At 34.7% G+C, this 27,312-nt stretch overlaps 2 protein-coding genes across 2 annotated transcripts; both read right to left on the bottom strand.

The window, feature by feature from the left end:
- Positions 1-1,319: 1,319 nt before the first annotated feature.
- On the bottom strand, positions 1,320-2,979 carry LOC120092712 (large ribosomal subunit protein eL14y-like). The gene is made up of 5 exons (XM_039050866.2): positions 2,818-2,979; positions 2,611-2,712; positions 1,909-2,038; positions 1,719-1,831; positions 1,320-1,634 (listed from the first exon to the last, which is right to left on the bottom strand). The coding sequence occupies exons 1-5, from the start codon at positions 2,818-2,820 to the stop codon at positions 1,581-1,583; spliced, it is 402 nt and encodes a 133-aa protein (XP_038906794.1). The 5' UTR covers positions 2,821-2,979; the 3' UTR covers positions 1,320-1,580.
- Positions 2,980-4,868: 1,889 nt separating this feature from the next.
- LOC120092862 (P-loop containing nucleoside triphosphate hydrolases superfamily protein) lies at positions 4,869-8,570 on the bottom strand. The gene is made up of 6 exons (XM_039051095.2): positions 7,730-8,570; positions 7,138-7,293; positions 6,935-7,042; positions 6,733-6,843; positions 5,369-6,622; positions 4,869-5,277 (listed from the first exon to the last, which is right to left on the bottom strand). The coding sequence occupies exons 1-6, from the start codon at positions 8,387-8,389 to the stop codon at positions 5,053-5,055; spliced, it is 2,514 nt and encodes an 837-aa protein (XP_038907023.1). The 5' UTR covers positions 8,390-8,570; the 3' UTR covers positions 4,869-5,052.
- Positions 8,571-27,312: the final 18,742 nt, after the last annotated feature.

Genomic DNA, 27,312 nt, shown 5'->3' with positions numbered 1-27,312 from the left:
CAACATTAAAAGTGGACTAAGAGCATTAAGCCAATTGGCATTTACAAAATGCAAACATTTTATGCCAAAAGTGAGAAAAATTTTAATTTTTTTCTTTGAATAAAAAAGTGAGAAAATGTGTTTTTTTTTTCCCCCCTCTCTATTTTGTTTGTTTTCACTTCAAACCGCGATTGGGAATTAATTGGGAGGAAGAAATAAGAGTAAAATGTTAAAACTCTCCCTAGGATTTGTCACCTGAAATTCATTCACCTAATTAATTGATTATAATAAGGATATTTTTATTATACTATCAAATGAATTGATATTGAATGTCCATCTAAGCCCAACTAAATAGATGATGGTTCAAATTCTACCTTATTAGTAAAAAATGATTGATATATTAACTAAAATCTCGTTTGGTGGATTTTAGTTTATGAACAAATAGGTTTAATTTTTAAAAACTAAAAATCGAAGATTACCAAACAAGACTTAACATAATGCAATTTATAAAATATAGAAATATACATGACATTTTTTTAATAATAAAACAATACATATCTATGAATATTTTGAAGAGGGAAAAAAATGGGGAAGTTAACACAATAGTTTTTTAACATTTTAATTAACATCGCATAAGATATATCGTAGATTCATGGTTGCGTGCACATAGAAGTATAAATCACAAACGCATGATGAATGAGAAGTTCACTTAATGGGGATTTTCAAACTTTGTTCATTTGATCTTTTGACTTATTTTTTAATTGATACTTTTTAAAATTTAAAAAAATAATAATAATACACCAGTTGATCGGTTTTCCAAAATCTATGACAAGAAAACCAAAAACCAACCGACCTTAACTGGAACAGTTTTTCAGTACCTTTATGTACAGCCCAAGTCAAATTAAATAGTTATATTTATCTGATAAAATTCGAGTAACAGACTCGGATACAAGCCAGACAATAAACTAAAATGTTACATTGTTCAATTAGAATGAATCAATTACACAACTATGATTACGAACAACTACGAACAACTCGGTACAGCCTAAAGTCTAGCAACTCTGCTTTAACCATAAATAAAGACGTCCACTTGTGATTAAGATTTTTTTTTTTTTGGAGCTCAACGAGATTATACAACTTCAGACATGATACCAATTGGCCTATTAATAAATCCTATAACAAATTCCACATCTCAAAAATTGACTACACCAAAGCGGGCTAAAATGAATATGTTAGTGACCAAGAGATATATGTTCGAATCATCTTAACCTACCTGTATTGTACTTCAAAAGATTTAAAAAAAAAAGAAAAAAACCAAGAACTTACCTTCCCTGGGTCACTTTCTCAAACAAATGGAAAACCAGTACTCTCATTCAAACCACCAATTAAAACAAGGACCTCTTACATAAAGGGTGATAAAGTTGTGATAATTGAAATCGAAATAAGAAATTGGCGTAATAAGATTAAAAATGGAAGAGGTTGAACACGATAACTTAAGGCAATAATACTGCTACAAAAAGTTTGAACTATAGATCAACGACCTATAGAAGTGAGAAGAAAGTCGACAGCAAAATGAGAAAATCCCTTGAAAAATTGAACCTCTAGGACTCTGCCTTCTTCAACTTTGCAAGCTCTTGCCTAACCAATCCAGCTCTCTGCAAAAACGAAAACCCATCAATTTGAATGTTATCACATTTGTATTAAAGAAACTTAGGTGCATATCGTTAATCAACACAAACCTTAATCTTTGCCAACATAAGCTTGAACCTGTCGAAGTCATTAAGTGAGGCCCTTCTCTTCTTAACAATCAATTTTCTGCCCCAAGAACTATTCTCCCATTTCTTCTGGACATCTGATTATTCAACAGCAAAACAATTAAGCGCAAGCAAACACAATATAAGTAGAAAATTGTAAGGAATTACTCAATACCCCCAGCTTTCATGGCTTCAATCAGCTCCTTCTTCTTAGGGACCCTCTTAATATCAATTTTGATATCTGTCAGGGAGAGTCTCTTAAAATTCATTTGAGATCGCTCCATATCAGGGGCATCCACCAGAGCCTGCCCATACATAAAATCAAGCTAGTCATGCAGCAAATGATTAAACAAGAGACTCCATGAAGAAACAAGTCATAGTAATCACTGTCGTTCCAAAAAGTTTCAAAATCACTCAAGAACAAACAACAAAGCCCCAAGTAGAAAACATAGATGAACTTCAATAGACCTGAGGATGTTCGAAATGACAACCACCATTATAAAAACTTTCCAACTGAAACAAAGCATTATACAAATCCAGCCACTCTTAAGTTCTAAAGCAATAACATAAATCTATAAAATTCCATTATCCATCAGTTCAAGGATTACACTTTAAAGCAAAAAAAAAAAAAAAAAAAAAAGCAACCCAGAAGACTTAAAACTGAAACAAAACTAGTTCATTATCCAGCAGGTTCAGCACCAAACCCTATGATACGAATATAATGTAAAAATCCCCGCAGAAACTGAGGTATTACTGTTATTCCATCTAGCTATTTTGAAAAGCAAAGAACATCAAAGTTTTTTCATTCTCCTTGCCTAACTAAAACCATCAGAACACCAAATACAAAAGTGGAATGAATAGCAACGAGTGTGCTTACCCGATTCTGGTCGATTACATCCACGATTACAACAAGCTTCCCATAATCTTCACCGTAGTTGATGAGGGCAATCCTTCCGATCTCAACATACCGCTTGAACGGCTAAAGAAACACAACCAAAGACCAAAATGAACAGATTGAAGCGGTGAGACACAAGGTAAAGTTAAGAGAATAGGAGAAGTTAGCGATACAGAGAGAGAATCTCACCATTTTTGCTGGCTTGCGAGGGGTTAGCAACTGTGAAAAGCAGCGGCGCCGATGGAGGGGAGAAAGGGAAGAAGACGTCCTACTGCCTTTTATAATAACTTCTGTCTAGGGCTCAGAATTTATTTGGGCTTCATTTTCGATGCCCAGAAAATTGGGCCTTCTAATGAAGTTTAGACTGAATTGAAAGGCTTTATTTTGGGCCTTTGCCGGCCCACTTTTTTATACGATATAGGGAAAATAAACCTCTTTTTTATCCCTTTGAGTTCTAATTTTTATTTGGTCTTTTAAATTTTAAAATGTTACATATTTAGTCCTTAAGTTTTGAATTTAGTTTTAATTTAATTTCTAAATTTCAAAATGATGCAATTTTACCTTTGATATTTGAACTTTATTTGAATTTGATCCCTACACTTCAAGATTTTACATTTTTTTAACCTTAATTTTTCTTCAAATACTCACTTTCTTCAAACATTGACATCCATGTCTATTAATTAATTTAAAATAATTATGAAGTCAAATTTTAAATTTAATTTTAAAAGTGGTGAAAAATAATGAAACTTGATTAATTAGAATTCATTTAATTATTTTAAACTCGTTACCATACATTAACATTGAAGACGGAAAACGAGTATTTCATGAAAAAATTGAGGTTAAAAATGTAAATTTGAAATCTGGAGACTAAATTCAAACAAAACACAATTGTTAAGAGTAAAATTGTAGCATTTTGAAATTTAGGGACTAAATTGAAACTAAATCCAAAACTTAAAGATTAAATGTATTTTGAAACCTAGATCGACCTCAAACCTAGGGACCAAAAAAGTATTTTTTTTTTTTTTTCTAAATATTTATGATACTTTTAGTATTGAAAGCTTTAGGTATCAACATGCTACCTAACTACTCTTTTACAAATGTCCTAAAATTAATAATATTTCATAACTAAATCTCAGCAACATTTTATGACATTTTTAACCTTTTGATATATTCACTCTCACCTTTTATTTTGATTTTTTTTTAAAAAAAAAAAATATATGTCATTCTTTAGTTTTAATTATATAAGGATTCTTATTTTTTTGTAACATCGTTAATTACATCATCTTTCATTAATAAATTTTTTGACATTTAATTCTTTCCTTATTAACATCGTTTTCGAAATTTGACTTTGTTTTTGTTATTTATTAGTTTTGCTTGGCATTCATTTAATGCATGAAATTACAAATTGATATTTCCTTCAATTTAGGAGATTTTTTTCCCGCTTAAAATCAACCACCTATTCATTGAGATATCTTGAATATACGGGTAATATATTGAAAAATATAAAATTACATCACATATGCAATGGTTTGTTTTTTGGTTTATTTACAAATAAACTTAAAAATGTGAATATATACATCACATATATTGTTTGGTGTATAAGATGATGTATTGTATAAATTGTCTTGTTCATGCACTAATCAAATATACCTTATTTTATTTCTAGAAATTTCAAATACATATTGTTGTATATATCAAATATACCTTGTAATTCTCATTTGAAAATTCTTGTTGATTCTTGCTTTCATTTTAAAATTTAAGGACCAAATAGAAATTAGACAAAAAAAAAAAAAAAAAAAAAAAAAAAACCTAGAAGCCAAAAATATATAAATTTTAAAATCAAACTTTTGGACGAAACCTTGTTGGATCCACTTTTTAAAGTTCATATTAAGATAGCAAAAGTTTTGTAATCTATATTTTACCATACTTCATTCCATTCAATACATTTCCCCATTTTTGTTAGAGGACTACATTGCTTCATTGAAGCGTAAAATTAACATTAAGTTGATTTTGAGTGATTAAATACATATTTTCAAACAATTTTAAATATGACAAGTGATTTTAATAATTTAATAGTCACTCTCAAACATGTACCATGTCCGAAGGAGTAGTGGCCTATATACTTGACAGTATCGAGTCCAAAGGAGTAGTGGCTATCGGTACTTGAAAGTATATGGTATAGGCAGCCAAAAAAATATAATCCAAAGTAATTGAAACTGATATGTTATGCTAGAAGAAACTATAATGGGAAGGACGAGTAGCTTTCATATTTAACAAAGTATATAAGATATAATTGAATACATTGAAGATTTCATGAACCTATTAACAACTTCGGAGTTCAACACAAGAGTATATTCATCTCTATATACTCAAGCACAACAAAATGGCAAAAGTCCTAAACATAAATCTCTCCCTTTCCTTCCCTCAGTGTCTTCTTACAGTGATGAATGGCGTAGCGCAGAGCCTCGGTGATAGACCATCACTCTGCTGCGATACGATGTTTGGCGTGACGGGTAGCTTGTTTTCCTTTGAGCACAATGGAATTGGACTCAGTGGTACAACACTAAGACTGTTTACTCCTCCCTTTACTTGTAGCTTTATAGGCTGCATTGTCTCCTCATTTTCTGTCAATACAGCTCCATTCTGGTTCTGAAATGTAAGCAAAAAAGAGCCATAATGATCGTTATTACAAAATGAAAAGAAAAATTTTTGGAACCGAAAAATGTTATATTGCTATTACCGTCAGGTCTGAAAGAATTTGAGTGTAATGATCTGATGCAGGCTTCTGAACTTCACCAATTGTCTTCAATGGAGATGAAGGGTGCTGATTTTCAGCATCATCAGATCTCTTCTTCTCAGGTATTGGGGCAATTTGTTGAGAAAGCTCCCTATGGTTTCCACAAAGAGTAAATATATTTTGAATTCTCAATTTTCTCGAGAATGCAGTGTCCTTGGAGCATTCGTTTTCGTTTAACAATCCGATGCCAATCTCTGATCTCTCCTTGAGAAAATCATCTTTGTTCTGACATTTGTCTGGAATATCCGGTGTCAGTTTGGTTAGCCCTTCAACTGTACACACTCTCTTTTCTTCTATAACTTCCTTCTCCTCTTCCTCCTCTGCTTCTTCTTCCTCGAACACGGTACTCAGGCATACTCTATCCCCATCCCCAAACCGTGATGAAAACACGTCAAGATCAACTTTCTCATTCACTTTGTCTAGTAGGCTTTGGATACCATTGTTGGTAGTTGGTCGATAATCCATACCGCCAATGAGTTTTACTTCGTGTATCGGTTCTTGATCATCCATGTCCAAGTCCATGGACTTCACCATCCCTGCCTCTGCACTAGCATATACTCCTAAGAGCCTTTTAGCAAGCCTACAGCCATCCATGTCCTTTGATTTGTTTACGTCGTTGTTTGTTGCATCCCTTGAATTCAATAGCTCGGATTCGATCTCTTCCAACCGCCGTCTCAACATTTCGACCTCTTGTTGCTGCTGCAGTATCCTTTCTTCCATCCTTCTCCTTTCCAATTCAACAAATTCATTGGCCATTCGCTGGCACTCCTCCAGCTTCCTCTCCAACTCAAGTTTCAGAAGTTGGGTTCTCTCATTCACCTTCGAATTGATCTCTTCCTCACTCACGCCTGATCCTTTCGACCCTGCTAGCTCAAGCTTAGCTCTCAATGCTGATACCTGCTCTTCTTTCTTCATGAGCTCTCTATGTGCCTCATTTCGCTCTTTCTCTCTAAGTTTGTTCTCCTTCTGCAACTTGAAGATGAAATCATCCATGGCTGCAATTCTCGATCCCAGAATAACAGCAGAAGCAGAATCGTCAGCACCACATTTATCCTTGGTTGGTGTATGAGGACCTCGAACAATGCATTTGGCTTTCGCACCATATTCGAGAGTAGAGATTGTCTTGTGTAATTCCTTTGGATCAGGGCTGGCACACAGAATCATCAGAATTTTGGATTTATCATCCTCAAAAGAATCCTGGAGAGAAGGATTTGAAAACCAAATCAAATCAAATCAATTTTACAATCACAATCTAAACAAAACTAAGCACCAATTTCCACTGAGAGGAAGAAGAAGAAGAAAGCTACCTGCAGAAGCATAGTCAATTTACTGTCTCTGAAAGGCACATGAGAATCACCATTGGCAATTGATTCAACCACTCTTTTCAATGCAATGTTACCCTGATTAATCTTTGCTGTCTGTGATTGAAATCAATATTTAGTTCTTAAAAAGTACGAGGGGGGAGGGGTGGAGTGTGGGTGAGGACTGCTCTTAAAAAACAATTTTCACCTGCATTTTTGCCTCAAATCCAACTTGCCCAGCTTGCTCTATATTTTCAGAACCAGCCATATCGACGAGCATCAAGCGTCCACCAACAGTCGGCACGTCTAGGATTATCTATGAAGCATCCAAAAGATAACAAAATTATTAAATATTCATCATCTAGACAAAGAATACTGGAATCAATATTTAGTCCAAAACCTCAAACATACCATGCAATGGCTTCTAGAACTTCTCTCATTACAGAGAGTACTTTTAACAATCCTTCTTTTCTCTACTTTCTGAATCTCTTTAGAAATTTTTCCTGCTTCATTCCCAGATAGATAAGTAGCATTCTTTGCCTTCTTCCCCATTACTTCAAGCTTCACCTGCAACAACATAATGGTCTCAAACTTTCAATCCCTCACGAACGCAGTCCAAACTAGATTGATCCAAACAACCAAAACAGATTCCATTTTCTCCATTTTCACATGAAAATTATTAGTTCGAACAATTAAAACAGCATACCCTCTACTTTCAAACATCCAAATTAGTCCTTACACTTCAAAACCACATCTTAAAAATAGTCCCAACAGATAGTTTGAAGTCAATTTCAACAGGAAAGCCTTCCCTATAGTTAAAAAAGTTCCACACACTGATATTTCATGAATGAAATGTTTTGACAACAGATTGAACCACTTTCAACAGTTCCCTCATCTATAGGACTAAACTTAAGCATAAAACTATAAAGACCAGACCAAGAACCAAAGTATTATTTCAACCTAATTCACAAGACAAGTGTTTTCGGGATTCTGATAATATTACCTTAGAGGCACTACCCTTAGGCCAGCCCAGCCCTAGCCCTCCACCAGAATTGCTCGATAGAAGATCATATATTTCTTCATTATAGATCTCCAGCACCGTGACTTGTACAAACATCCCAACGTTCAGCCGCTCGCCACCACCTTCTCCGACGGCAGTGGCGGCTTCACTCTCTCCATCGCCTAAAATGTCCTTAAGCGACCGATACACAATCCCCGGCTGCTTCGCACAACCAAACATCGTGTGGCTCTTGCCGGCACCGGTTGGTCCGTACATCATAATCGTACATTTCTCACCCAACTTAACACCATGAATCCTCGCTTCAACGAATTTCTTGTAAAACGAGTCGAGATCTTCCTCTTCCGACAGCGAAATTCCGTCGAGACTGAAATCCCTGTACCCGAAATCAGCCCGAACCCGAACGTTCTGTCCATCGGGATTTATCTGCAGAATCGAAACCGGTTTATCTTTCCGGTCCGGATAGTCTCGGATCCGGCCGATTACTTCAACCGGATGCTCCGATTGGGAGTCTTTAACGGCGGAATTGGGGAAAGGTGATGAATGTGGCCTAGGGGGGTTGATGAAATTGAGCCGCTTCGCTTGAGGAGTTCTCAATTGACTTATGTGACCATGATTTGATTTAGAAGACGGTGTTGGTGCCATTACAGTGACGATCCAGAAGAAAACTGAAGTGCAGAAGAAGTTTATATCTTGATTTGATATCAAGATTGATTCGCAGATCACTAGGGCTTTCAATCGATGGAGTTCAAGAAAGCTAATCTAGGAAGAAGAAGAAGAAGAAGAAGATCCGTTGAAATGAGAGAAAGGAAGAAATGGAAAGTTCAAAAATCGTAATGAGAGTTTTGAAGTTCAAACAAAATATAGCCGTTACGGCTTCTTCTTCCTAACGTACACATTTTTACATACCCAAACAACAGCACATCACGCACACGCTCTTTTGTGGACTATCTAATTTCATTATTTATTTTTTTTCCAAATTATTTTTCTTCTTTCATTTTTCATATCAAAATTTTAAAAATAAAATCGACCTTATTTAATAATTATTTGATTTTTAGTTTCTCTAACTATTTCATAAATTTTTTAATTTCTCCAATATAATTTTCAATTATGTTCATCAACTTTTAATTTTATGTTTAATATCTAATATGTTCTAGATAATTTTGATTTTTTTTTAAATGAATTAATCTATTAGAAATGTACTTAAATTTTATATTTAATGGGATCCTAAATTTTAGTTTTATATCTAGTAGATTCATGAATTTTTTATTAAAAATATTAAAAATTCAAAGACTAAATTTATAATTTTAAAAGTTCATCTACTAAATAAATACAAATAGTAAAGCTGAAGATTAAGTTTGTAATAATATATTTTTTCCCTTCCAATAATGGTGTTTTGGGGCATGGTTTCCAATTTTATATTTAATTGAATTATCAAAAGAATTAGGGAAAATAAGATAAGAGTTGCAATTCTGACTTATGATAGACTTTTGCTTCAATAATCGTTGAAAAAAGTATCCTCAATCCGTATTATGAATGATAGGATAAAATTTTCTCAACCATAGGGAAAAAATTAACCTTTAACATGATTTTTTTAATTATTTATAAATTTGTAAGTTTTAAAGGTATTTTTTAATGGTTGCTTTTTTTAATTAACCAAATTTAATTTTGTGTAAACCTTTATTTCATCAAATTAGTTTTAGCTTTTATATATATATATACACATTTTTTAATAGAAAATCATGGATGAATACTAGCCATAATTGAAAAGGGGTGAAAATGGTAACATCTATTTAAGTTGGAGTCTAGTTTGATGAAGTCGATATAATTTGACAAATTTAGGTGTAAAATTTAATTCCCCAAATTTCTATTAGTTCTTTAGCATATTAAAAAAAATATCGGAAATATGTTTCTATTGAGAATCTTGTCGGACCGGTAACATATTATCCTTTTTATTAACAAAGTGGGAAGGTTGAAAATTCAAATCTATGACCTTTTAGTCATTATATATGATTTAACTAAATGAGCTAGGATGATTAGATTAATTGGTGCCATAATATCTTATCCCATTTCATTATTTTATGACAATATATATTTTTTTTAAAAAAAAAAAACCTCAAAGTTTAACCTCTTCCTTCTCTTCCCGTGCATGTTAAAAAGGTAGCATAATGATACAATCTAAAAGGAATATTGCTCGCGAACAATTTGAAGAATTTGTAAAAACGAATAATGAGATATTCTGAGAAGAGAGAAGAAATTTCTTTCCATTTATTCTCATAATATCTGTATATTTATTGGCAAACAATCTTGACCTAAATTAATTTATTTTTTTAAAAGCCACTTTCTATCACTCTACTTCAACTATCACACAATTTATGTCCATTGTTTTTAGAGTAATACTTGTCAAGGATACATTCCCAATGTACCAATCATTTCTCTCATCCTTCACACTCACACAGGCATGCACACACGCGCATGTACACGCACGCGCACGAACACATACGCCACAGGAAAAATTGTGATGAAATAATTTGAAATGATATAGGATGTGGAGAGTTCTGATATCTAGAGAGTTCTGATGTTTGTATTTGGGTGTGCAGAGTTGTTATGTCTGAGTTGATATGTCTGTGTTTGGGTGTGCAGAGTCGTTATGTCTGAGTTCATATGTCTATGTTTGGGTGTGCAAAATTATTATGTTAGTGCTATCTGGTTCAGTTTTTGTACTCTATAATAATTTGCCTATATGAACACTATTTTTTTGATCTTATAATCAAATTATTGTATCCATCCTATTTGGAATAAGACATTGATTGCATTTTTTTTTATTCTTTCCAATCTCAAGATATGGTATACGGTTCAATTTCATATTATTCATTCCAAACTTCTCATCAAAGAAAGTCAAATGGTTTTACAAAATAGTGTTAATTTAGACCAGATATGAAATTCATTAAATTCATTCCACTGTTAAAAAAAAAATAGACCGAATATGAAATTCATTAAATTCATTCCCCTCAAAAGATTTTACATAATTTGATGACCTTATACATGACTATTTTACAACTTGGTTAGAAATATTTTCATCCATATCTAAGGGCTACATACCACGGGCCATTTGTACATGTCACAAAAAATCAACAAATATTAAAAATCTATGGAATAAGAGACTAGGGGAGGTTACAAAAAATAATAACAAACCAATTTGTAAACACCGACAAAAAAATTAGTTAGTCTTGGCCAACAAATGTATCCAACACCTTTTCCTTAATGGTGGTGGAATGACTAAAAAACCGTCTGTTCGCTGAATATCATTCACCAACAGATCTATGAGGGACAACTAACCGTCCTCCTCTAAACCCTCAACTTGGTAGATCTGTTCGATGACCTCCGGACGCCTCTTGAGCTCCAATTCATATTTCTCTTTCTGCCATTGTACAAGTTTCTCCATTTTACTTTCATGCACATCCATTGTTATACGTACAATGTTAAGCATTTCAGTAAAGGGAGTCCTCTTGCGTTTCGTTCCTCTCGTATCATTTCTTGATTTAGTACGTCTACTGATTGGTGTATTTGGGAAAACCTCATCCATCCCATCAACGGTCGGTATGTCCATGTCAGATATGTTCATGTTAGGTATACTTTTTTGTTTCTTATTAACCTGTGATCCCAATCGAATATCCTCCAAATGTTCATCCGTTGTAGATGCTTGATCGTACGGGGTGTCACTGCCTTCACTAGTGGCCCTATCTTTCCCAAATATGATTGAAAGCTCATCATAGTATGGGAATGGTTTGTCTCAAACCCTTCACGTTGGGATGAGACTACAAACAAGAACGTATATTATGTTAGAACATAATATTATATTAGAAAGAGTTCACCATTGTAAGATAATAATACTATAATGTGTTCTCTTACCCGAATCCATACATCGTAAACCTCTTTCTCTACTTCCGTACATTTGAACTCGTCGTTCCAACCAAATCCATTGCATACATTACTCAACATCTCAACGATTGCACAATATTGTGGCTTTAAAATCTAACCTTGCACTCTATTGTCGACAACCCGATGGAAGAGCCAGGAATTTTTTCCATAAGTAGACGTTGTAGCTGTTGTAGATATTCAGACTTGAATGTTCCATTATCAGCTTGCCAACCTGTTTCTACCAAGTGCAATAGTGACTCCACTTTGTCCAAATGTGTTTTGTCATTTTCTCACGTCTTGCCATTTAACTACATACATATGTATAACTTAATAAAATAAATTGGGCACAGTTAGATAAACAAAGTTTTGAGTATGAATAATGTAGAACATGTTTCATCATTCACATGAACCAATTAACACAACATAAATTAAGATAATTCAATATAGTAGATTATTTAAACCGAAAGATAACATAGTCTAAAAGTAGGAGGAAGTTATTCATAGTAAAGCTAATTGAACAAGAAACTTTGTGCTCATGATGCTTGTTCCCATTCATCGAACATTCTTGTCACTAACTCGTCCCTGAAACTGGTCCATTCGTCGGATGTTTCAATAAATTGTATATTTTCATCGCCGAGCTCATTAGATATAGAATCTTCATCATTCGTTGTTCCAGACATTGTAGTCTGGCCCATCTTCCTCATTATCAGGTTGTGTAGCAGGCAACATGTCGTTATTGTTCTACAGTGGATCTTAACTAGGGAGTAGGACTTCCCACGTAGTATCGCCCAACGACCTTTGAGTACGCCAAATGCTCTTTCTATGCAGTTTCTAGTGGATGAATGTCTCATGTTGAAAAAATCTCATGGATTAGTCGGTGCATTTCCAACACCATGCCATTCTGAAAGATGGTACCACTTTCCCTTATATGGTGCCAAGAATCCCTTGACATTGGAATATCCAACATCACATAGGTAATAATAACTTAGACATGGTATACAAAAAATTAGTTGGAAAACTATTTACTCTTGAATCCAGACAATGGAATTACAAAAGCCTATACCCTTAGGAACCTTCAACCCGTGTGGTTGAGAAATTACATCCCTAAGCACTCTAGAATCGACTATAGACCCTTTCCACCCTGACAGTACAAATATGAACTCACCAATTGGTGAACAGACGACAAGCACATTCGTAGCTATCTCACCTTTCTGGGTATGATAGCGGGGACGATCGGTTGCACTTACATTGATCTTTATGTTTGTGCCATCCAATGCACCCAGACAGTTCTGTATGGGATCATAGATTGACAAAGAGATAAACATTTTCTAGTTTCCCAAAAAATATAGAACCTGATATTTAACTGGAAGTGGAATTAAAATTGTTGTAATACCTCAAACCATTTTCACCTACTGTCAGTGCAATCGCTCGTGATAGGCTCCGATTTTTTCAACAATAACTTATGAAGTTGTAGTACTGCTATCAGAACATACCTAAAATTCCTCGAAACAATTTCACCAGACCGTGCAAATTATCGTCCAACTACTCAGTTCTTAACGTCGTGTGCCAAAATGTGGAGAAAAATTGCCACCATCTCTTAGATGTCAAAACATTGAGTAGGTGCTAAATGACCGGTCAAAGTATGTCATAGAGGATGACGAAATTCCGTTAATCCATTCGCGTGCTCTTGCGATAGCAGACATCATTCTCATAAATAAATCGAAAGAAGTTTAGTTGTCTAATTCGATGTCTAGTGTAGGAGGGTTGGTTCTCTATTTTACGATGGTCATTTAGTAATAGGGCCAATATTAGGAATAGTTGTCGTTGGGACGTGGTGATGATTGAAAAGAAAGTAACTTCTTCATTTTCCATATTTTGGGATAGAAACCTAAATCCTTAGGATACAAAAGGAAAAATAGTTTTATCAGGGATGGATCTGAATTGAAATACATTACTACAACTTCATGAGTTATTTGATAGTTTAACTAGTAGATTGGTAAATTAATCATCTCATCCTTAAATCCATATAAAAAAAAGGTAAGAATTTACCTTTGAATTATATTAAAAATCTATAATTTACATTTTTATTAATCTTTTCATAAGTTGGTTAAAGGTATGTGAAAGTTGTTGCATTAGCCATAGCTGGTCAAAAGTCCATATTAGTTTCAAATCTTTATTGGGAATGAAACGTTTCAAAGACTGTTTTTAATTCAACAATTTACATGGTGCAACTAAGATGAATAGTTACTTAATTAAAGACATGATTATATTAATTAAACATTTCAAAGTTATATTGATTACTACAAATGAATAAATTAATTAAAGACATCATTATATGAATAGTTAATTAATGGAAGACATGATTATATTACAAAGGATAGTTTAAAAAATGTTTCAATTTTTTTAATTAAACATGATTATCTTAATAACTAAAATTGAATAAATTAATGAATAAATTGATTATAATAGTGATAATTGACCAAAATTTGTGTATTGATAACTTATACTAAAATAATTAAAAATGATTAGTTAATTTGTATATTGATATTTTATACTAAAATAATTAAAAATGATTAGTTAATTTGTATATTTATAATTTATACTAAAATAATGAAAAATGATTAAATAATATAAAAATCATATTGAAGAGTATAAACAGTTACTATGTCAAAAATATGATTCAATTTATATTATTATTTTCATATGATTTTAACGATTGGATAACTTCCATTGAAAAAGCCATATCATTAATTTGAATTTATAAAATCAAATTATCGAAGGTTAATTTGGGTATTACAACTACGGGCAGAATCGAAAGCATCTAAAATTTAAAAATTAGTAAACAGTCTATTACACCAAAATTAATAACACAAAAAATGTCAAACAGTGAAAAATTAATAAACAGTCAGTAACACAAAAAAATGTCAAACAACCCGTGTACACAATGGACGCATCAAAAAAATACAACTACAATCTCAATGAGGCATACCAAAAAATACAACTAACATAGAATATAGGGGAATAAAAAAAAAGTAATACACTAACCGCAAACTAATTGAATGTTCTAGATTAGTTTGGGCTGCATAACAAAACAAAAAAAACAGTAGTTAGAAAAAATCTACAAATACTTAAAATATAGGAAGAGAACTAGTTGGAATTGAGAATTGCCTATGTAACTTTTATGAAATAGTATTTGGATGGAGAGTCCACGGGTTGCCGGATCAAAACACAATGAGGCACCCTACCACCCATCAAAGAACTAAAATTTAGGAAGTTAATAATATGAAAATAACAGAATAAAAAAATATAAAGTAGAAAGATAAACCAAATTAAACAACTTACCAGATTGACAAACTAAATCTCGGACAATGGAGGCTCTCAGTAAATAAAGAAAGACCAATGTTATATAGGTAGAGGGGTGGTTGGAGAAGGGTGGTTATTGACCATTAATAATAGCACCAACAAATATTACCAGCCTCAGAATTCAATTAACTATTGGGGTTTGTGCCTTAAAGTCTCGTGTCCAGTAGTTTGTAAACAACTTTGTACGAACACTTGTGATGTATAATATAAATGATATTTACTTCACTACTTAACTTTGCACATTTAGATATTTTTTAATTTTACCACAAACCAATAAACTTAAGATCCCTGGTTATCTGTATGTAACTTAAGCATGTATGTGGTGACATACAAGTGGATCATGTCTTGAGTGATAACCAAAATGGTCTGTAGCATATGGATATAGGAGGGAAACCTCATCCTGGTAACGCTACTGATGTGGCCCGCTTTTTGGAATGGTCACAAGTATTGTGACTTCTCACAGATGATTTGATCCTGATCATTCGTGTAGGGGACACGGGGGCGTCCTATGCAAAGAGTTTGTATAAGACCTGACCACAAAATGTTAATGTCTCGTTATATAACACCGTTCATAATTGAGACTTCACTTCACTAGGATGACCATAGGTAACATGACCTCAATCCTGAGTGAGTTGGAAACTCCTGCCATTGAAGGCGGTCCTTTGATTTGCATGGGTGCGAGTGGCCAGAACACCGACTCAAACTTACCATTTTGGGGATTCGTTTGATTTAGGAGCTGGGCACTCAGCTACACAAGATGGAATTCACTCCTTCCTCGAGGTAGGGGCAAGTAGATAGATAGCTCCCTTAAGGGCTGATTCTAGGGCTTGAACGATGTGGCGCCACGCATCTTCTCATGGCCTGAGAGATGTTCACACATAGTAGGACTATGTTGTATTGTTCATTAGAGAGATCAATGGTACTTAAGAATGAAGATGTAATTACAGGGGGAAAACGGTAAATTGGCCTGTTGTAATTACGAGCATATGTGAGAAGGGTCATTGTACTGATGATTGGTTATATCCAATGGACATAGAAATACATCTATGGCAAGAAGAGTTCAACTGTCGGTTTTTAGTGGAATGCCTGATAGTTAACGGATGGTGGATATCATGACTAAAGAGTTTAGTCAGCTATTCACGTACCGTTCGAGCTTCGAGCTATAGGTCCATAAGGTTCCCTTAGTAGCTTGGATACAAGTTGGGAGTCAGTTTTTGGGTCAATTTGAAATGTTCAAATTGACAAGAGGGAGTTCAATTATATATGATATAATTGAACGAGTTAATTAAATATGATATAATTAACTTTATGTATGAGATACATTAATTTAGAGAAAATTGTATATAAATATGATTTATATCTAGTAGAGGAAAAAAATTATAATTAATATTTGATATTAATTTATAAGTTATGAATGTGATAAGTTCACATTAATTGAACGGTTTTAAAGGAAATGGGAAGGTGCCTCTTCGTTTAAAATAACGGACGAGTGCATTATAAATAGCAGACAGTATGTTGATCTCGGTATGCGCGAATATTGTGAAGAAGATAGTGTTATCGTTTAGAAAATCAATGCATATACGATAGGACTGCACGATCGCTTACATATACGATATTACTAAGTAATTGCATACCGATTACACCGTCGCGCGCTATTATCTAAACGATTGTTTACCTTTTTCCTAAGCGATCGTTTAGCTCCCAGTATTTACTAAACGATCATATAGACGATCGCTTAGTTTTTCCTACACGATCGTTTTGGACGATCGCTCACCCATTTCCTACACGATTGTTTACCTTTTCCTACACAACCGTATAGACGATCGTATACTTCACCTAAACGATCAAGTATCCTATCTATGCGATAGATGACCTATTCTCCCACTTGCTTGATCGTTGTGTATGGTCGCTCTTCCTCCTTCCCTCTACCAAATCCGAACAAAGCTCACACTTTAGATTCTCACTCCAAGAATACTGAGAGCTCTAAATGGTGTTGTCTTCTCCGATTCCTTCTGTCTGAGTGGTGACTGTTCGAGGTAGACGGTTGGGCTTCAGAGTCGTTGTGAAGAAGAAATCTTCATCTGGTATGATTTCTTGATCCCTTTTGCATCATGAAAGTATGTTTGAATGTATATGTGGTAATTCTGTCACAATGAATAGGAAAGATTCGCTTCCACTCGTAGGTACTCTTAAATAAGAGTTCCTTCAATTGGTATCAGAGCACTCGGTTTTTTGATATTCCAATTCATTGCTGCAAAAGAATTGCAAATACGTTCTTGGTGGGTGTATTTCTACATTGTTTAATCGTTAAATTGTTGTGGATGTGCGAATTTATAGATGTTTACGTGGATGTTAGCCTCGGTTTGTTTTAATTCCTTTACATTTGCGGTTGTTTGTAAAGGCCCCTACATTTTTGGGCATTAATAATCGTTATCGATTTTGTATTCAAAGTCTATTTGAGTTTTGAATCGTTCGCGAAGAAGATCAGAGAAAGCGTTGTGGTTCTTCGAGGAAGGTATGCGATCAAGTGTTGATCGCATTGGTTAAACGATAGGGCATGCGATCAAGTGTTGATCTCATCGTGCAGTCAATGGAGTACGCGATCGCTGTTGATCGCATCGGCTAGATGATGGAGCACGCGATCGCTGTTGATCGCATCGGTTAAACGATGGGGTATGCGATCAAGTGTTGATCTCATCATGCAGTTGATGGAGTACGCGATCGCTGATGATCGCATTGTGTAGACGATTGGATAAGCGATCAAGGGTTGATCGCATCGTGTCGAAGATCGGTTATGCGATCACTGAGTATCGGGTCGTGTAGACGAGGTGATGCTCACGTATTGCTTAACGCGCGTGCCTGGTCAATCGTTTAGGTCAACAAGCTTGATTGCTTAGTAACTGACTAAACGATCGCTTAGTAATGCAAGGTAAATCATTTACCTGACGCCGCGTTAAGTGATCACATAGACGATCGTTTTGGTCAGCAAGCTTCATCGCTTAGTAACTAACTAAATGATCGCTTAGTAACGCAAGGTAAATTGTTTACCTGATGCCGCGTTAAGTGATCGCATAGACGATCATTTTGGTCAACAAGCTTCATCGCTTAGCAACTGACTAAACGATCACCTAGTAATGCAAGGTAAATCATTAACCTGACGCCGAATCGGTTAGACGATGAGATGCTTGCGTATCGTTTAGCGAGTGCGCGCACTGGACGATCGTTTAGGTCAGCAAGCTTCATTGCTTAGTAAATGACTAAACGATGGCTTAGTAACACAAGGTAAATCGTTTACCTATCATCATGCTACGCGATCGCATAGACGAACAGACTTCGCAGCCTCGTCGTCGTCTATGCGATCGTTTAATTATGCTCCTATCGTCTAGTGCATGCTGAACGATCGTCTACCTATGACATTTATTACATGATGGAGTCCTCCTGGCGGTTCAAGACCCAGTTCGTCTGTGAACCGGTTTGCTCGATGAAAAATGTAATAGATAGGGTTATTTCATTTCGGTTTTGTAAAAGGCTCATCCTGGTCCATAAATCCTTTATTTTTTACATGTGATGTATGTTTTTAATATGTCATATGGTATGCACATATAGATAAACCCCACCTTAGGTCATGCATATTTTCTTTATTATAAGTGTTATAATTTAGAGAAGCATGCTTTAATTTACATAAATGCATGCTCTTGCATCATATAATATAAGGGTTATATTTATAAATGCTTTATTTTTTTTTACATTATATTTATAAGCGTTATAAATGCTTCATCATGTGGGATGTGTGTTTTAGTTGTTTATTTTATAAATGGTTATAAAATGAAATTAGAACTAAAATAATTAATAAAATATCAATATGTAGCAAGTCTATCTAAAGTAGACTTTTTGTCAAAGATGAGTTCTGTCTAGGCTGGGGTATTTAAGATGACGGCAACGGAATACCCCTACCTGGGAACCTACCTGGAAAGGTAATTTAGATAGATTTGATGCATGCAAACTAAGGTCAGTCCATTAAAGAGTTTAATGTGACTACTTGGTTTTTTTTTCATTATTATTTCAAAGACAAATGTTATTTTTGAGCAAACTTTATAAATGACTTAAATCATAATCAGTAGCCGGATTGTCTAGGTTAATAAAGCCCTAGGTAGAACATTCAATGGGAGGTTCTTAGGGAATTTGATGCTTCATTTTCACCTCTTGCATTTCTCCCTTATAGTCCACACCGTGAGATCTACCCTCGGCCTTGAGGTACCTTTGACGTGTCCCCCCAATGGATGGTGTTTGGGTAGGTTAATATCAAGGTGGATGGAGAGAATGTTCATAGTGTAACGACCCGATCTTTTGAGTACTCTGATAAGGATCGTTACTCATAATTAAACACTTACATTCAAAACATTTTGACCATTGAGGAAAATAGATTTCATTAAAATAATAAAGACAGTTTTCCAAAATAAATAACAAATAAGTAAAACCTTTGTTCGGGGCCTCTAAAATAATGAAGAAAATATAACTTAAACAGATAAATTTTGACCAACATCGAGTTTCAAATCAAAACTTTTAAATAGCTTGAAAATGTAAATTTAGCGGAAGCGATTTACATGTCCCATATGGCACGATCACAGGTCCCTCTCGTCACTCGCCAGTCCGTTCTTATCCTTACCTGAAAAACATAAATTAAGAAAGGTTGAGTATAAAATACTCAGTAAGTGATCCCATTATCGGGATCAGGCTATGCATCCACGAGTAGAGAAAAATAGCTCGTGGCTCATAGAGCTACATCGATTTTTGATGATGGAAGGAAAACCAAAAGACGTACTATCTTGCCTTGATACGCATGTCTAGCGGCCCGTAGGCACACCGTCAAACATAAAAATAGTATGAATGTAAACCCGTCGACTCACGCATGTCTAGCGGCTTGTAGGCATACCGTCAAACATGGAAATAACATGAACATAAACCTGTCGGCTCATGCATGTCTAGCGGCCTGTAGGCTCGCCGTCAAACATGAAAATAACATGAACATAAACCTGTCGGCTCACGCATGTCTAGCGGCCCATAGGCACACCATCAAACATGAAACATAAAAAAAAAGTAACATGAACGTAAACCTATCGGCTCACGCATGTCTAGCAGCCCATAGACACACCGTCAAACATGAAACTAGACTCGTAGGTCCTCTGAAATAAAATACGCGTCAAGGCGAGACAGTAACCCACTCTATTGGTCTATTCATGCATCGCATACATAATATCAGTACTGATTAGAAATTCGAACATGCTCATAATACTTATAACTGTCATGCAACAAGTAAAACATAATGACAAAAAAAACCGTGCTTCAAGAGTCCATTAAGTAACTTTATAGGTTTAGTCTAGGCCACCTGGCACGAAGGTGCCGGTAATAGTACCACTTACCTCAACTTGGTCACAAAAGTCCACGCAAATAATTCTTTAAAACCTTTAGAAAACTTGAATCAACCCAAAGTTGTGGCTTGGTCCAAGACAAATTCCAAAACTTGATTCAATTAGCCAATCTGATCAAGAATTAAATCCAAAATCAATAACTTAATTTTCCCACTATTACTCTCAATCCAAAAGAACAACCAACCAACAACTTACCCAAAACTTACCGATCTTTACCAATTTTCTGCAAAACGAAAAATGGTCTCTAGCTTGATGGTCAATGCCTTAAAACTTCCAAATCTTGAATCTAAGTTTCAGACCAAAGAGAGGTTACTAATTTAACCCAAATCAAATGGGTGAATTTCACCTCCCAAATTATAAGGACAATAAGTCTTACCCAAGGTTTTTCTCAAGATTTCGACAAAGATCGGGTAGTGGAGGTTGATGGTGCGTCGGCTCGTGGCTACCATAGATAGGCAGCGGGTATTGGTGTCGGACAACATAAATTATTTAGGCTCGCGACTGGTAGTGAAGGTCTTGCATGAGGAGGGTTTGCGAGAGTGAGAGAGAAGTGGAATTTCTAGTTTTACAGATTTTATTCAGCAGCGATTACGAACAAACTAGAGCTTCAAATAACGATCCAACCGTTCAAAATGAAACTCTATATGTCTTGAACAGACTGACCAAATTTGAGCACGATCCAATGGTTCAAAATCTGGCTATCGATAATTTTGTGAAAGCTGTCGCTGAAAAACCGAATTGCTTTCTCTCCAATTTTTTTGCCTCTTTTCACTCTCATTTAATTTTGAAAAAAATCTCAATTCTTTTATTTTTTTCAAATTTTGAAAAGATAAATAAAATATTTTACCACAATATTTCCAAAACCTCTAAAGATTCTATTAAATTTATAAATCAATTAACTTTTCAAATTATCTTAATTTATGCTTCAAAAATCAAAATTAAAGGCATAAGATCCATCAATTTATACAAATTAAATCTTTCCAAATATTTAAATCAATTTAAAACCATATGAAATTAATTATCTCTTTTATTTTTTTTTAAGTTGGCCCTAAAATCCAAAATCAAAAGGAAACGAAATTCAATATTTTCAAGATAATTAGTTCGAATATCTAATCAATTAAATTAAATTTAACCAATAAAAGTTTTTCAATTATTTCAATTTAATCTCAATTTTCCAAATGAAAGGGAAATTTAAACTCAATAATTTTAGATAATTAACTTAAATTTTTCTGAAATTGGGGATGTTACATTCTTCTCTTCTTAAGAGACTTTCGTTCTCAAAAGTTCAAGTCCTTAAAGGCTCGTGATACTTAGTTCTTGTCTCATCCCCATGATTCCAAATCGCTTCTTCAAACCGATAATTCTGCCAAAGAATTTCTAACTAGCATTGTCTCCAAGTTTTAGAAAGTTTTCACCTCCTACCATGAATTATATAACTTATCTGAGGCAATATCATGTTACTCTTTAATCTTAAAACAAACACATATCACCATTTAGACCCTCCCATACACGAGTCTGAAAATCTCATTTAAATGAGGCTCTTGAAGTCCCTATATACTGTAGAGCATTTGTCATTCTAAAATACATCACCATAACCTCATAATAGCTGTAACCATTACCTGATGCCAGTTTCTAAGATAAAGACCTTCATAATTGTATACATCTATATTGAGAATGTTCACACTCCATAGAGTGGGTCACCTCACTGTCCATGCAACAGAAAACATATCTCTCATGGCATCTCAAGTCCAGGATTCAGAATTCGGTTTCAGCACCTAATTGCCCTAACAATCCTTTGCAATCGAGATACGCTATCATATTCAATCTGTAATAGTTGATACAAAGTCGCGTGAATCATCTTTTTTTTCCTAATAAACAAAGTTGGTGTGCTCCAAGGAAAAACATTAAGGCACATATGAAACACTTGCTAAATGGTTCTTGTATCAGTGACTTAGGCTATTCCAACTCTACTAGATTCCTTCTATGAGGAGCCTTAAGGATAGGAGTTGCTCTCAACTCAAGTTCATCTCTAGTGCTAGAGGTCATTCTGGAAGATCAAATTTATTCAATCTTAATACTCATATAGCTTATTTCTTACTTAGAGCTAGATTACTTTCACCTTCAAATCAAATCGATGGCTTCATTACTTCCTTGTTCTAGATATTCGTGTCCACAATCAAAACCTCTAAACCTTGCTAATACCTTTCAACGTCTTTCCCCTCTTTAACGAGGCCTTACCCCTTCAATTCCATAGTTTCTAGCAACTATTGCTACTAAATGTCCTTTCATAAAATGTATTTCCTCCGACTCCACTATAATTTGAAGAAGATTACTATGCACTCTTCCAATGCGTGATAGTCTAGCTTAATTAAATTCTCATGCTAAAATTGAGTTCCATGACCAATAGCTTAGGTAGGATATCCATTCAACCAACAAATACCAAGATCCATAGTTCCAAATAGTAATGAAATTGTTCATATAAACTCTAAAGGTTTGTAAACACATATTTCCTATCTTGGACACCAAACCAAACCTTTGTTCTTAATCTCAAAACATCAATTCCCCTTACCCTCTCAAAACAACAAAATATTTCTCAAATCCTTTCATCTTCCCTTATCTTTTCCAAGACCAATAAATCCAAGATGCTCTATTTCACTTTCCTAGTGAAATATATATGTACCAAAACAAGTGACTGTTCGAATCTCCTTTAACAGTCTACAATCCAACAACCTAAGCAAGCTATATATATATATATATTTCGAACACTACATATTGCAGTACAAAGTTCCAAATGGTAATGAGAGATTCTTATTTTATACCAAACCATGCCTTGTATCCACCCATATCATGTCTTAAAATCCAAACATTTCTTAATTATTTTAGAATCTTGAACACATTAATTACCATTTATCTCCCCAAATGAATAAAACCTTTCCTTAAATACTATTATTTTCTTCACATTTATCCTTGTTTAATCCAACAACTCGAAGGTACACTTTTCACATCGAGTGAAACATAATCTCTAAACCAAGACATATGATCCTTTATAACCTTTTCCATAAATCTAAAATTCCATTCCAAATTTGGAACTTTAGTAGGGTATCCCCACAGGATAACATTGCTTTTAAACTTCAAAACGTTTATCCTTCCTCTTGGTATGGTTAATTAAACTTGAACCTTTTCATTGCGACAAACACATAGTTCAAACCCAAGCACCTTAATAATTTTCAATCCAATAACTCGTTTTCTCCCATCTAAAGGTAACTATAATTTCAACCATCTTGGAATTCCTTGACAAATTCATCTTACCTAGGTCTTGTAAAGAGTTCCTCATACTATCTCTTTATGCTCCATCTAGTAATTCTTCTTCCTTTTAGGCATGTTACATAAAGAACCAAAACACCATACATTACTTTGTTCCACCAACTTCGATACCATGAAAGTGATCATGACCTATTAATCATTTCAAAAATTTTCTTGGAACATTTTGACTTTAATATCTAGTGATCCTTAATAGAATTTATAGTCTCTTCTTCACCTCTTTCTTATATTATAAAGAAACTTTAATCTCATAACTAAGAACGTGTGCCTTGTGATAAAGTTCCTTGTAGCACCACTAGTTTTATTCTCGTAATGCAAAACTTAATATTATTCTCCAGTGAATTTCCAATTCACCTACCTTATTCTATAGCTTAACCAAATACATCCATTTCTTTCTTTCATGTCATAAGTGCATAATACTTCATAGTTCGATCAGGTTTCGATATCCCTGAACAGAAATATATGTCCGTTTCTAACAGTCATTCCATGAATTAAACTAATGCTAAATGGCCTTATTATGATCCTTCTTTCTTTACATAACACCAAAACAAAATAGTCATCTCATATTAACTTCTTTCAGGTCGTTAAACTAGCAATAACAATCAGTCAATACATAAGCTTAGACATGAAGGCTTTTAAACACATTTTCCATAAAACATTTAATGAAAGAACATACCTGGTGAGGACGAAGGATTCGTGAATAGCCATAAGGACACAAAACCAAGACTTACATCTTAAGTCAGTCTACAGAACCTAAAACTTAGGCTCTGATACCAACTGTAACGATCCGACCTTTTGAGTACTCTGATAAGGGTTGTTACTCATAATTACACACTTACATTCAAAACATTTTGATCATTGAGGAAAATAAATTTCATTAAAATAATAAAGATGGTTTTCCAAAATAAATAACAAATAAGTAAAACCTTTGTTTGGGGCCCCTAAAATAATGAAAAAAAAAACTTAAACAGATAAATATTGACCAAATCGAGTTTCAAATCAAAACTTTTAAATAGCTTGAAAATGTAAAGTGAGCGGAAGTGATTTACATGTCACATATGGCACGATCACAGATCCCTCTCGTCACCTGCCGGTCCGTTCTTATCCTTACCTGAAAAACATAAATTAAGAAAGGTTGAGTATAAAATACTCAGTAAGTGATCCTATTATCGGGATCAGGCTATGCATCCACGAGTAGAGAAAAATAGCCCATGGCTCATACAGCTACATCGGTTTTTGATGATGAAAGGAAAACCAAAAGACGTACTATCTTGCCTTGATACGCATGTCTAGCGACCCGTAGGCACACCGTCAAACATGAAAATAACATGAACGTGAACCCGTCGACTCACGCACATCTAACGGCCCGTAGACACACCGTCAAACATGGAAATAACATGAACGTAAACCTGTCGGCTCATGCATGTCTAGCGGCCTGTAGGCTCACCGTCAAACATGAAAATAACATAAACGTAAACCTATCGGCTCACGCATGTCTAGTGGCCCCTAGGTGCACCGTCAAACATGAAACTAGACTCGTAGGTCATCTGAAATAAAACACGTGTCAAGGCGAGACAGTAACTCGCTCTATTGGTCTATTCATGTATCACATACATAATATCAGTACTGATTAGAAATTCGAGCATGCTCATAATACTTATAACTGTCATGCAACAAGTAAAACATAATGACAAAAAAATCATGCTTCAAGAGTCCATTAAGTAACTTTATAGGTTTAGTCTAGGCCACCTGGCACGAAGGTGCCGGTAATAGTACCACTTACCTCAACTTGGTCACAAAAGTCCACGCAAATAATTCTTTAAAACCTTTAGAAAACTTGAATCAACCCAAAGTTGTGGCTTGGTCCAAGACAAATTCCAAAACTTGATTCAATTAGCCAATCTGATCAAGAATTAAATCCAAAATCAATAACTTAATTTTCCCACTATTACTCTCAATCCAAAAGAACAACCAACCAACAACTTACCCAAAACTTACCGATCTTTACCAATTTTCTGCAAAACGAAAAATGGTCTCTAGCTTGATGGTCAATGCCTCGAAACTTTCAAATCTTGAATCTAAGTTTCAGACCAAAGAGAGGTTACTATCTTGAATAAAGGGCATAAGATCCATCAATTTATACAAATTTTGAATAAAAGGCATAAGATCCATCAATTTATACAAATTAAATCATTCCAAATATTTAAATTAATTCAAAATCACATGAAATTAATTATCTCTCTCTTTTTTTTTTTTTTTATTAAGTTGGCCTTAAAATCCAAAATCAAAGGGAAGCAAAATTCAATATTTTCAAGATAATCAGTTCGAATATCTAATCAATTAAATTCAATTTAACCAATAAAAGGTTTTCAATTATTTCAATTTAATCTCAATTTTCCAAATGAAAGGGAAATTTAAACTCAATAATTTTAGATAATTAACTTAAATTTTTCTGAAATTGGGGATGTTACACATAGTAAGTGGGAGCGGGAAGTGCGTCAGCATACCCCTCGGTCTCCCTCGTTGGATTGAATAAAGTTTCTACGCATCGCCTCGTGGCACCTTGGGTGTGTCCCCCTATAGGATGGTTGTTTTGCACGTTTCTTTATTTGATCTTCTGTAAGAGGATAAGGTTACTTAGTCTCTTATCCTAATCTGTCTTTACCCTATGGTAAGCGCATTAGGGCGGGACTCTGGGGCCGAAAATGAGGGGTTACACTTACGCAGAATTATTAAGTGTTAACTATTCTGGACCGAACAAATGGTGGCTATTAGGTTTATTTCCAAGAGTTGGTTCTGCCTAATGGTTGAGATTGTCTTATCCCAGTGAAGGGCCATCCGATCATCCCACCGGTGACGTTTGTCCTGCCTCACTAGGGCATCATTGCAAAATAGAAGTCTTTTCACTTAGGGTACTTGGAATCTGTTTTGTTAAAATTAATTGGTTAATAAAAAAGTGGTTTTTGCAAAGTCTTATAAAAGGTTTTTCATTCTTTTTCAGCAATGGTTTTTTTTAATGGCATCAACCACTATTAATTTGCTTAGTGCCGAAAAACTGAATGGCCAAAACCATTCAAGTTGGAAACATATGCTCACGACGATACTCATCATCGAGGATCTGAAGTTTGTCCTTACAGAGGAATGTCCTCCTATTCCAGCTCAGGACACTGCTCGAAATGTTCAGACAGCGTGCGAGCATTGGATATGGGCAAATGAGAAGGCCCGAGCCTATATTTTGGCTAGTCTTAGTGACGCCTTGGCCAAGAAACACGAGTCCAAGGTCTCAACTCGTGAGATCATGGAATTCCTGCGGGGAATGTTCGGACAGCCATCTGGACAGCTCAAGCATGAGGCTCTGAAACACATTTTTAGCTCCAAAATGGAGGAAGGCACCTCTATTCGTGAACACGTGCTGAATATGATGGTCCACTTTAACGTGGCAGAGATAATGGATCTAAGATCGATGAGGGTAGTCAGGTTAGCATTATCCTGCATTCATTGTCGGAGAGCTTCCTTCACTTTGTTAGCAATGCG

Source organism: Benincasa hispida, chromosome 12 (assembly GCF_027475165.1).
Source record: "Benincasa hispida cultivar pf3 chromosome 12, pf3_genome.v1.1, whole genome shotgun sequence".
Taxonomy (NCBI): domain Eukaryota; kingdom Viridiplantae; phylum Streptophyta; class Magnoliopsida; order Cucurbitales; family Cucurbitaceae; genus Benincasa; species Benincasa hispida.
The sequence above is the reverse complement of the archived record's forward strand: the minus strand, read 5'-3'. Positions and strand labels throughout refer to the sequence as shown.

Bases quoted from the DNA above. Each gene is read 5' to 3' on its own strand.
- LOC120092712 (XM_039050866.2), bottom strand. The intron at 2,039-2,610 runs GTAAGCACACTC...ATGTATGGGCAG, and splicing joins ATGTAATCGACCAGAATCGG to GCTCTGGTGGATGCCCCTGA. The intron at 1,635-1,718 runs GTTTGTGTTGAT...TCGTTTTTGCAG, and splicing joins TTATGTTGGCAAAGATTAAG to AGAGCTGGATTGGTTAGGCA.
- LOC120092862 (XM_039051095.2), bottom strand. From the start codon at position 8,389: ATGGCACCAACACCGTCTTCTAAATCAAATCATGGTCACATAAGTCAA. The intron at 7,294-7,729 runs GTAATATTATCA...ATGTTGTTGCAG, and splicing joins CTAAGGGTAGTGCCTCTAAG to GTGAAGCTTGAAGTAATGGG. The intron at 7,043-7,137 runs GTATGTTTGAGG...GATGCTTCATAG, and splicing joins GTTCTAGAAGCCATTGCATG to ATAATCCTAGACGTGCCGAC.